The 12663-nt window shown below is 39.6% G+C and overlaps 1 protein-coding gene across 1 annotated transcript in view; it reads right to left on the reverse strand.

The window, feature by feature from the left end:
- LOC129446093 (uncharacterized) overlaps window positions 1–12663 on the reverse strand; it is a 37511-nt gene that overhangs the window by 15538 nt on the left and 9310 nt on the right. The window contains exon 2 of the mRNA XM_073873762.1: window positions 1777–2787. Within this exon, the coding sequence (XP_073729863.1) occupies window positions 1777–2787 (1011 nt within the window). The remainder of the gene's footprint in view (window positions 1–1776; window positions 2788–12663) is intronic.

A 12663-nucleotide genomic window follows, 5' to 3' on the forward strand; every position in this document is an offset into this window, starting at 1 on the left:
CTAGGGATCTGCCATGACGTGTCGAAATGTAGCTCTTTGTGCTGCAACCTCTGGTGTGTTATCTTCAAATATTGCAATCGGATTACCCTGGTATTTTAGGTTGCCTCTCTTAGTTGTGGCCTCGCGTAAGATTAGCTCTTTGTTGGTATCGATGAAGTCTGATGATTACCGCCCTTGGTTTCTCTCCTGCCTCTGGCTTGGCTGCAAGAGATCTATGGGCCCTGTCGATTTCAGGCAGAGTTGGAAAAATACTTTCACCAAACACACCTGACAGCAACTGAGAAGGGCAAGGTCCTTCGATCGACTCCGGTAAGCAGACTAATCTAATGTTGTTCCGGCGACTGAGCGATTCTAGATCGGTGACTTTGGCCTGTAGCTTGAAGTTGCTTTCCGACTGGCCCAAGCATAACTTCTCCAGAGCAAGTAGATGTTCATCTGTTACGATTATGTCACTGTTTATTTTCTGTCCTCGAGTGTACAATAAAGTTGTGAAGTTTAAATTACTTCCGAGTTAATGGGAAACTAGACAAGACTTACTCTGTGTGTAAATTCTCATCTCAGGTATATAATTGTCATTGTCTTAAATCTGCTAAGCTTCCATTTTTGTTGAGAATAGTTGCACTTGACTGATTAAAAATTTGCCTTGTTGTGTACAGTAGAATTCTGATGCATTGCAATGCATCGTAGAATCTAATTGAATTGAATCGTTACCTGGTGAATTGTAATTGAATCGAATTGTGAGGGCAGTGCCAATGCACACCCCTAGTATTTCATAAGAATACCCCAAAGGACATTAAATATGTTGCCTTGTGTGTTTGTGTGTGCATTTGGTCGTGGTGTCACACTGTCTGACAGAAGCACAAAGAAAACACTTGCGTATGGAGAGAACTTTTAGTGAGGATATACAGGCGCGACTAAATAATTATTAAGATGTAATGTGCGATCCGTATGAAACAACTCAGCACAGGAATGAATGTAGAGACTGGATCAGGACTGTGGGCGAGAGCTAATTTATGCATATGGATCGTCTCTGCTCTTTCAATTCAAAGGAGTTGGGCGTGGTGATCTCAGCTCATTACAGATAATGAGGTAACAGGGGAAAGAAGGTACGGTACGATTTCACTTACATCATTTAAAAGTAAACATTCCAAGCATTATGTAGACATTTATCTTTTGTTTATATGGAAAGTATAATTTTTCTGACACGTTTCTGAAAGAACTTCACTGAGGGAGAGAGAACAGAATGCGCATCATGTTTATTTTCTTTATTTTGCGAAAGCACAACATTCTGTTTTTATTGGGAGTGGACACTTTAATGTTTTAAATGATGTATAAATCATATCTGCATGTTCAAAATCAGCAGAGTAATCTAAGTCTCTTTGCGAAGTGATTGAAAAAAAAGAGTTTGTGGTGCGCACTACATGGTCGACCCCAGTTAACCTTTATGAGTTTTCTGGTGTGTCACTAAATTGCCACGTTGAATGAAACTCTTTCCACAAACACTACAGTGATGAGGTTTCTCTCCAGTGTGAATTCTCTGATGAACTCTGAAACTAGATGAACTAGAGAAGCTCTTGCCACAGATCGAGCAGTGGTAGGGGGTTTCTCCAGTGTGAATTCTGTGATGGGTTCTCAAATAAGATGAAGTACAAAAACTCTTTCCACATTGAGAGCAGACGTAAGGTTTATCTCCAGTGTGAATTCTCTCATGGGTTTTTAAGTAAAATGAATCAGCAAACGTCTTCTCACACTGAGAACATTTGTAAGGTTTTTCACCTGTATGAGTTCTCTGGTGTTTCAATAAATGTTCATGTTGACTGAAACTCTTCCCACAAACACTACAGTGATGAGGTTTCTCTCCAGTGTGAACTCTCTGATGAAGAGTCAAAGTACTTGACTTAGAGAAGCTCTTCCCACAGATCAAGCAGAGGTAGGGTTTTTCTCCAGTGTGAATTCTCTGATGAACTTTTAAATGAGAGGAATTAGTGAAGCTCCTTCCACATTGAGAGCAGACGTAAGGTTTCTCTCCAGTGTGAACTCTCTGATGGACCGTTAAGGAATATAACCAAGAAAACGTCTTCTCACATTGAGAGCATTTGTAAGATTTTTCTCCTGTATGAGTTCTCTGGTGTGACACAAAACCGCCACGTCCACTGAAACTCTTCTTACAAACATTACAGTGATAGGGTTTCTCTCCAGTGTGAACTCTCTGATGAACAACAAGATAACTTTTGGTGCTGAAACATTTGTCACATTGACTGCACTGATATGGTCTCTCATTGGTGTGTACAAGCATGTGTCTCCTCATGAGGTCCTTTTGTCTGAATCTCTTCTCACAGTGAGGACACTTGTATGGTTTTTCTCCAGTGTGAATGTTCTTGTGAGAATCAAGATTTCCTGTGGTGCTAAAACATTTGCCACATTCACTGCAGTAGAAAGGTTTTTCACCACTGTGTGTCCTCATGTGAACTTTTAGACAAGAAGAGGAGACACAAACTTTCCCACACTGCTGACAATGAAACTGCTGCTTCTTTTTGATCTTCTTCTTTTTCTTCTTCTCTGTGTGCTGTTTTAATTGAAGTTTCTTCTCTTGTAAGGTGGTAAAGCTGATCTCAGATGTGGTGCAGGTGAAGAGTTTCTGTTCTGTGTGTTTTCTCTCATGTCTCTCTAATTGTCTCTGTGATCTGAATGTCTTTCCACAGGCGATGCAAGAAAGAATTTGTTCTGTCAGTCGCTCTTCTGATTTTGAAAAGGTTTGTCCATTAGAACATGATTCACTCTTCACATCTGAAAGAAACATAGTAAAAATTAACTCATCAATTATGAGAAAACGCTTCCCTGCCAATGACGAGTTTCCAACTTTCCGCTCTTTCCACTTAAGCAACTCGGAAGAAACGCTGCACGTGTAAGAGTAAGAACTCTATTTTGAGGATCGCGACAAATAAACACATACACCCGGACAAAAAAAATGAAGTTAAACTACCCATGATCACAATGATGCTTAATGCCAAACACACACCTGGGCTTTTTAATGTCATGCGAGACGAGGCTGGCTGCCAACGCAACAAAATGGCATCCGCGTTGGATCTGACAGGGTCCGATACAGAAAATGCAAAAACAGTTAGGATACTGAAAGTAAAGACCCTCTTCAGGGAAGCCTGCAAGATTAGCATAGCAACGCTGCTAACACTGCTATTCACAGGGAAGGAGACCAGAAATCGTTTTTTAATAAACAGTTTAAAATGTAATCTTAAATTCTGTCAAGAATTTGTAAAAAGTAAACTGTAACTGACTTTTGTTACACTCTGAACGCCGCAACATATATCACTGATCATTATTGACTGGTTGAGGCGCTACACGCTAGCCAAGTTGACTGTTGCGTGTTTTCTAATGCAAGTTTGCCATCTCTATAATACAAGCATCTTTGCTGAAAGTACACCGCAGGTCTAAGCTGAAGTGATGACGGGGAAAGTGCCTTTCTTGGATAGAATTAGAGCAAACGGTGTATCAACGACTCGGAAAGCGAGGTGAACAACTTACAGAAAAAATCTTGATGATAATGAAACTTTTATTTTGACATGTCATGGACTTTCATGCGACTGTTGCAGAGTGCCCATGTGAGGCGGAGTTATACACAGTGTCTATTAAAGGAATAAGCCCAGTGTATTACCAGTGCATTTTATAACAGCTAAGGGGCATTGTTAGGCATGACGCGAAGCGGAGTGCCTAAAACCCCCTTAGCTGTTATAAAATGCACTGTAACCCCACTGCTTTGCAGGGCTTATTGCTTTTATAAAACGGCTACTTCATATGCATAAAGTTAGCAGGATTTCATCAAGTAAAACACATAAGTTGTAATTATATTAGTACAAATATTACTCTTCCGCCAAACAAAGTAGTTCCTCAGAATCAAGTGTGGCTGCAACAGAGAGCAGTTCCCAGCAACACAGACGCACCAAAGACACAATGATAATATGATTAAAGACTGTCAGTGTGAAGCAGCACAGTGCTCATTTAGTACAAAAATATACCTTTAGCTGGGTTAACAAATGCAACATTATAAAAAGTTCACAATAACCTTTCATCAATAGCTCTCGCACTGCAGGGGTTAAAATTTTTAAATTGTCTTTTCATGCAGTGCACGCACACGCAATGATCTCAGATAAATGATCTCAGATAATTCAATCCTGCAATACTAATCATCAAACGGCAGGAGTGTTCAAAAAACTGGATAAGCAAGATCATAATTAGAGAGATCTGAACATCTCGGATGTGTCATTTGATCTCGGATGTATTAAGCGACTTACAAAGAATGGACCCCTGATCTCGTCTGGAAGCTGATTCCAGCTACAGATGGCATAATATGTTCCTGTACAGCTCAGTGGTAGAGCATTGTGTTTGCAGCGCAAAAGGTCATGGGTTCCAACTCAGGGAACACAAGAACTGATAAAAATGTATAGTTTGTATGAAGCTAAGACCTAAACAATTGTGTTAACAAGAATATTTGCAGAGACAAACGGTGGAGTTTTGTGTGTCCAGTAGGGGTGGCACGGTTCACAAAACCCTCGGTTCGGTTTGTATCACGGTTTTGTGGTCACGGTTCTCGGTTCTGTACGGTTCTTGTTGTTATTTTTTCTTTTAATTTTTAACACTTCAGAAACGTATTATCTTATTACTTATCCATAATTTAGGATACAGTATTAAAAAAGTTATATCATGTAGGAATGCACCGATCCGATATTCTGGATCGGTATCGGGGCCGATCCGGCCTTTTTTGCTGGATCGGATATCGGACTAACAGGACCGATCCAATTCCAATACTGCACGTTGCCCATGGTTGTCACTGACAAGCGATTAAAACGACAAAGTATTATAAAAGCACCATAAACGTTTTTATGCACTATAATCAAAGTCATCTTACATTCAATAGCTTCATGTGAAGGAACAAATGCACATTTAAAGATATTTATGGTCACAGAAACACTCTAACTTGCAAACTGAGTTAATCCACTGATGAGAAGTGGACGGATGAAAACGCGTCATTCAACACACGCACACGCACAATAATTGTAACGTTAGGCTTTATTAAAGATCTGATTTTATAAAGTCTCAGTAAGCTGTTGGATGGATGCAATTCACTAAGTTATGTGCTGAGTTAATTCACAGGTGAAGCGGATGGATGAAACGCATCCTTCAACACACGAACACTCAATAACTGTAGGCGGTTTAAAAGATCTTATTTTATAAAGTCTCAGTAAGTTGTTGGATGGATGCAATTCAGTATGTGCCGAGCACACGATGCATCAAATCTCTTTGTGTTTTAATAGTTATGAACGTAACTTTCCATTGCGGAGCAAGGATTCCCATGTGAGTGTGAGGACGCTTCTAGAGCATCAATGCTGCACCCAGGAAGCACAGTATTGCGCAAAATGCGCACTCAATATGATTTAGGCGCATCAATTCTGCACCCGAAATGTGCATAAAAGGTCCGGTTAAGTGCATAATTATCAAAATAACCATCTGCACACTAAAGCTTTTTTACTGTGACTTTTTGCGCAATTAAGGAAAATATATTTAGCATACTTATTTGATCAAACGTGCCTGTTTTATTTTCTCCTAAACACTGCCATGGTTAATAATTACTAATGTTCTTGTAACTTGTAAATCATTTTAAATTATTGGTTTTTACTTTAAAATTATAATTATATATTATATTATGCTAGATTTAGCAGAAAGCACTATACACATTTATATATAGTGTGCGTGTGTCTGTGTGTGTGTCTGGGTGTAATTTAAATTGCTCAAGAAAAATATACTGGACCATCTTTACACTACCATCACAAAAGCATACTGTACATTGCAGCCCTCTTACCTCACATTGGCAGCTCTGACCAGTTAATTTGACTACTTAAGGGCTGGTTATACTCGCGCTTTGGTCCGCAACGCAAGCCTCCGCGGATCGCGCGCGCGTCTCACCAAACGGACGAGGCGTTTATAGTTAACCAGGCGGCGACGCGAGCAATAAAGTCAAAAACAAACACAAAGAAACACAAAGAAAAAGTCATCCGCTGGAACAACCCTACTGCTTTTAACATTAGAGTTTGATATATATATAAATATGAGAACATGAATAAAACAACAATCTTATTATCATTTCATTAACGTTTTTACTTAACAAACAGTACAGACATCTTAAGGTTTATATTTTATTCCTCATCCAGTGGTTCATTCAATACAAATATAAGCCAAACATTCTGAATCATGTAAAATAATTCGTGTTTTAAACTGCAAAGTTTCCATACTTTACTTCCAGAGTGTCAGATAAATATATACATTGTTTTGCTTGGATTTATCAAAGAGATACGTCACAGGCTTGCCTGCTCGGACAGAATCGACTCGAGTTCGGTCATTTTCGGATGCGGAGCCGCGCGGAAAGTTACAAAAAATGCCGTGCACAGCGCCACGCGAAATGGGGTCTCGCGCACCCAACGCGCGCGACCGCCCACTCCGCGTTGACGTCATTTTTGCCGCGCGCACCAACGCGCTCTTGCGGACGCGGCGACCATAAACTAGGCTTTAGGCCTGCATACAGGCTGCGGGTAAGAAGAGAACAGTCCACAGTAAAGGAAATCAGAGTGTGGCCACAGGAAGCCAGTCAATCCTTACAAAGGTTTTGAGAGCTGGTGGTATCCTGAAAGACTGCAGACATCCCTTTTATGGATTGTTTACAATAATGCAGTCAGATAAAAACAAGAACAACTCGGCTGTGAAACAGCTTTCTTCCTATAGCAGTCAGGGTGCTAAATTAGAGTTTGTGACTTTATTGGAGTTCTTGTTTATTTCTTAATATACTTAGAGTGTTTTGAATCATTTTTATTAGAGTATTTATGTTTTAGTATCTCCAAATAAATTTTACTAAAATATTTATGATTTTATAATGCATAATGAACTGTACACTTTTGACGTGTAAAACACAATTTTGCTTCTATATAACATATAGAAATGACTAACTAACTAACTAACCAACTAACTAAATTTCAGGATGAAGATGCAATGTATGTAATAGAAATAGAGTATATGTTTTATACACTGTTTTTAATGGGGAAGATGTGTGACGCTGCATGTTAGGACTGGAGCGCGGCCTCATAGAAAATACACATATCTTTGTAAAGGCAGAGAGAAATCCAAATTTGCAGGTCGCAGATGAGCAATGGGTTGTAAAAACTAGGGATGCACCGGTTGACCGGCCAGAGATTGGAACCGGATGGTTTTTGCGCGATCAGCAACCAGCCGTTTTTTTTTTTTTTCGGCCGATTTTTACGAAAGTGCGCCTGCGTTCACAGACTTACATTTGCTTATAATGCGCGTTCGGCAAATGGCTGGATTTTTGAATATTTTCGTCCGAATTTTACGAAAGTGCGCCCGCTTTCACAGACTTACATTTGCTTATAATGCGCGTTCAGCAAACGGCTGGATTTTTGAATATTTTTGTTCGATTTTTTCGAAAGTGTGCCCGCGTTCACAGACAGACTATTTTTTTAGTATTTCTCGAACATGTCTTTTGTGTGGAAGCATTTCGAAATCTGCGAGCACAATGTGAAGATTGCAATTTGTAATGTATGCAAAGGACAGGTTAATCGAGGAGGAACAACGGCGAAGACATTCGGTACATCAAACTTGATCAGACATTTAAAAATTCATCACCTGAAAGAACACGATGGATATCTAAAGTCTATCGATCACGCAAAACAGGCAAGACCTTCAGTAACTCAACCATCAGTGAAATACGTCATTCTTCAAAACCAGAGTTACAGCCGGGATAGCCCAAAGGCGCAAGCCATTACAAAGAAAGTAATGGAATTTATTGTACTGGACGAACAGCCGTTTTCTGTTGTAGAAGACCAAGGTTTCCGCCGTCTAATGGCACACATGGATCCGCGATACACGCTGCCCAGCAGACGATACTTTTCTACTCAAAATCTACAATGCTGTGTCAGCTCATGTTCAAAGTCTACTTAATGCTGAGGTCAGATACATTAGTTTTACCACAGATATATGGAGCGCTGATGTGAGCCCAATATCACAAATTTTCTGGTTCACATACAGCACCTGCGCTTGTCATGGCTTTTGAAGAAATGCTTGAAACCTGGAACATTTCCAAAAGCAAAGTGCACGTAATTGTGCGTGATAATGCCGCAAACATGTGTAAAGCAATGAAGGATGCTGACCTACCTAAACCTGCCTTGTATGGTCCACACTCTGCAGCTGGCCGTACATGAAGGGTTGCTCTCACAGCCCAGTGTAACGGACATAGTTGCGACTGGAAGAAAAATAGTTGGCCATTTGAAGCATTCACCGCACGCATACTCCCGACTTCAGAATGCACAGACACAGCTGAGCCAGCCGAAAAAAAGGCTACAGCAAGATGTCCCAACGGGATGGGACAGCACGTATTATATGCTGTCAAGTCTTATGGAACAGAAGCATGCTTTGGGGGCATATGCTGTAGACTACGAATTACCTGTAACCCTCACCTCGTACCAATGGGGTCTAATCGAGAACATATTGACTGTTCTTGCACCATTTGAGGAGCTTACAAAAGAAGCCAGCTCTTCCACTGCGACTGCAGCAGATGTCATCCCCTCAATCGTGGCACTGAAACGGATCCTAACAAAAAGCGCTGAAACGGACCACAAATCCACACTTTTAGAAGCGGTTGAGAAAAGATTCAGCAACGTTGAACAGGAGCCTTTGTACTGTCTGGCTACGATCATCGATCCGAGGTAACGACAACAATATAATAATAAAAATAATAATAACAAAAATAAAAATAAGGGTCAACATATAATCTGTAATTTTTGTTTGTTTAATAAAAAGGTACAAGGATCAATATTTCTCCAACACAGCCAAACATACAGTACGAAAAATGCTTCAGAAGGTGTTACAAACAGAAACAGGAGAACTGAGTAAAGAGACGAGATACGCTGAAGGGAATGAAGAGTGCATAGAGGCGCCACCAGAAAAAATACCACGCAGAGCAAGCTTACTGTTGGCGATGCACAATGAGATATTGGGAGAACAGTTTGAAGTGATTAAGGATACGGGCAGTCGCACAGCACTGGAAATGCAGAGCTACTTGTCTGTGCCACAAATACCAACAAGCGAACAGCCGCTGGTGTACTGGCGCACAAATAAAAACCGCTTTCATGCGCTTGCTGAAGATGCGTGAGCGTACCTTTCCGCACCCTGCACAAGCGTAGAAAGTGAGCGCTTGCTCAGCTCAGCTTTTCACGTGTTGGATGAGAAAAGAAACAGACTAACTTGTGACAAAGCTGAAATGCTTCTTTTTGTAAAGAAGAATTTGCATGCACTTCTGAAAAGCCATAAATAAACGTCAGTTCTGTAGGCTATAAGATTCATATTTTTTATTTTACCTTAAAATTACACTGACTTAATGATTTAAAAAGCACCTGCTGTAGCATCTTTGTTTTACTTGTTGCACTAAACATTATTTGATTAAACTTTTTTTTATAATTTATTTATATAGTCTACTTTGGTTTTATTTATTTAGTTTGACTGGTAAAGACCTTTATTCTATACGCAAAATTTTAAAACAAAAACAAATGCTAAATGTTGAATAAGTACAGTAACATCTTTGTTTGGAGTGTTAAAGTGCCCATATTATGACTGCTTTTCCACAAGTTATATAGGTGTATGAGTTCCATAAAGCATGTTTCAAAAGTTGTTTGCTCGAAATAGCTTGTAGGAAAAGATTGTTACCCATCTCTAGGAGCCTCTGTTTCAGTGCATTTCAGATTGTGCCGTTTTGAGCTAGTCATTACAGCTGCTGCTCCTTTGATCACGCCCCACTACTAATGTCATGTGCGCGTGCATATCGTGAGCAGTACAGACCATACTGTGTTATTATTTTATATATTATTATTATTAACGGTTTATGTTGCCAACAGACAAATCATGCAGAAAAGTATCACTAATAAGTAACGTTACACTACAGGAGAAGAAACTCATGACACACACAATGATTTCAGAGTCAATTGTGATGTAGCAGTCTCAACAATACACTCGTTTTCCCTAGACAATGCTAACATATTCCCGTTATAAAACATTTTCAAATGCATTATTTTCGAAAATGACAAAAATTTAGACTCGGTGGGGGATGTATACTGCTTGTGGGCCGCGTGCTAATTGCTAGACGCTAACGGGAGGTCCGGACCGTAAAGTTATAAGATGCTCGGGGGTTAGCCTCGTCAGAAAAGCCGGGGCGGTAAGGCCGGTCTCGGTTAGTTTGGCAAAACACTTTTAGTTTGGCAAACCACTATTACTTAGTTCTTGTAGAATTGTAAAATAAAGCCGTAAAAAAAATTTTAATCTTCGAAACCACGCTGCAAACTATACAGCCTGCAAAAAATATCTATATAGCCTAACGTTACTGTCTACAAACAATAACATATACATTTAAAGGGATACTTCACCGATTTAGCATTCAGCTTTGTATCTGTAGAAACCCGGCAGTATTACTGAATGACCATGTTTTCCTCCATCATTTCCCCCTGAGAGGAGAGATATCTGCATTTTGGTTCTGCAAAAAAGTCCTCCGATGATGCAAAAATCGTCATATTACATCATCGGAGGACTTTTTTGCAGAACCAAAATGCAGATATCTCTCCTCTCAGGGGGAAATGAGGGAGGGAAACATGGTCATTCAGTAATACTGCCGGGTTTCTACAGATACAAAGCTGAATGCTAAATCGGTGAAGTATCCCTTTAAAAGGTATAGTTTACGGGATTAGCATCAATGTATGATCTCTGTTTTGAGATACAGATGCTCTAGCATCATAAATGTAGTATTTTGTGACAGAAGATGACAACATGCAAAATATAACGTGACTTCTTACCTTTTGTGTTGATATAACGATCGCGAATCGAATCCAGTCTGTTTCAGATGTGTGAATGATCCATGAAAGTCCAATAAAATACATTCAATGACCATTTTTGTCCACAAATGCGTATAATCCGTGAAAGCTACACAGTCTGTTGTTTACATCAGATTTCGCATGAACGTCTTATCGTCTACAATCTGAGGACACTTTGCGTCGTAACACACTGTTTATGAGATCACATTTTAGGTTTAAATAAACACGGGTTTAAACTTTGTTTTTAAAAGTAGGCGGGAGTATAGTCCATAATATCCAAATAGCGCTGTTATTTCAGTGAGACATGATGACAGTATAGAGGGTATCAGCGAAGTGACTGACTGCTCTGTGCTCTCTAGCTACCTGGTGGGTGGAGACCTGCGAGTGGGGTGGTCGGTGGGAAAATTCAAACTGAATGTGACGAAACGGCTAGTTACGTCACAACGGAGCTGAGTTTGAACTTGTGCAATCTGAGACTCAAGGCAGAGGACAATCTCACTCAAAACAGCATGGATGGATTTTTTTTCCAAGTTTGTATGCGTGTGGAAGCATCAGAGACACAAAATGACACCCCAAAACCCAGAAAAAGTTAGTTTTTCATAATATGGGCACTTTTAATGTATTTTGATTGTGTTGTTTGCATTTTGGAACTATGCAGTTGTTGCCTTTTAAAATTACATTTGTTACAGTTTTTATAATGTTTTAATTTAGGGTTTCAAGTTTCAACCCAAATTAAAAACAAAAGCTAAATGCTTTTGTCAGTAGGCCTTTCTCCTTGTTCAGCTCAGCTTCTTACGTGTTGGATGAGAAACGAAACAGACTAACTTGTGACAAAGCTGAAATGCTTCCTTTTGCAAAGAAGAATTTGCATGCACTTCTGAAAAGCCAAAAATATATGTCAGTTCTGTAGGTTGAAAAAGGATATTTTTTATTTTATCTTAAAATTACACTGACTTAATGGGCTCTCTCTTACACCCGGCGCAATGCAGCGCAATGCGCGACGCAAGTGTCTTTCGCTAGTTTCCACCCTGCGCGATTATAATTTTCACGTTTAGTGCCACGTTGTTTAAATAGCAAATGCATTTGCGCCCCCTTTTGCGCCCATGGGCGTTCTGGTCTGAAAACGAGGTGTGTTTAGGCGCATTGTTGGCACGTTGCTATTTTGAGGCAACTAAAATAGACTACGCCATTGACCAACAAAAACCTGGTCTAAAGTCTAAAGTCAATGGCACAATGTTTTTTTGTTATTTAAAGAGCGCATTAGTAAAATGCGCCTATAAACGGGAGGACAACGCGGGTTTGCTTATCACATAGTACATGAATGGGCAGCAGCACAAAAACGTTATTAAATATGAAAGATTAAAGGATTGAATGTAAAAGATTATTATTGAGTCTCTTGGACATAAATGAGGACTAATGATGAGACGTTAGAAGGCGCCAAGAGCTGCTTTACCTGCAGCCTGGTAAGTAAATAAATGCTTTGCTTTAAACAAATGCATCTGTTTTTAAATGTTTTTTTTAATGCTACCTAACGGATTTATTGTATATGATGACTCTGTACCTGCGGATATGGTGAGATGAGAAACATTTTTAAGCAATGCTTAAAAAATCTTGTGACGCTGTCCAAGTGCTGAAAGGAGAGCCGTTTGTAAATTCTTTAACTCCTGTTTGTTACAAATAAAGTATTTTTAGAGTACAAACCTTTTCTTACATACTTGTAAATTATATT

Source organism: Misgurnus anguillicaudatus, chromosome 12 (genome assembly GCF_027580225.2).
Source record: "Misgurnus anguillicaudatus chromosome 12, ASM2758022v2, whole genome shotgun sequence".
Taxonomy (NCBI): domain Eukaryota; kingdom Metazoa; phylum Chordata; class Actinopteri; order Cypriniformes; family Cobitidae; genus Misgurnus; species Misgurnus anguillicaudatus.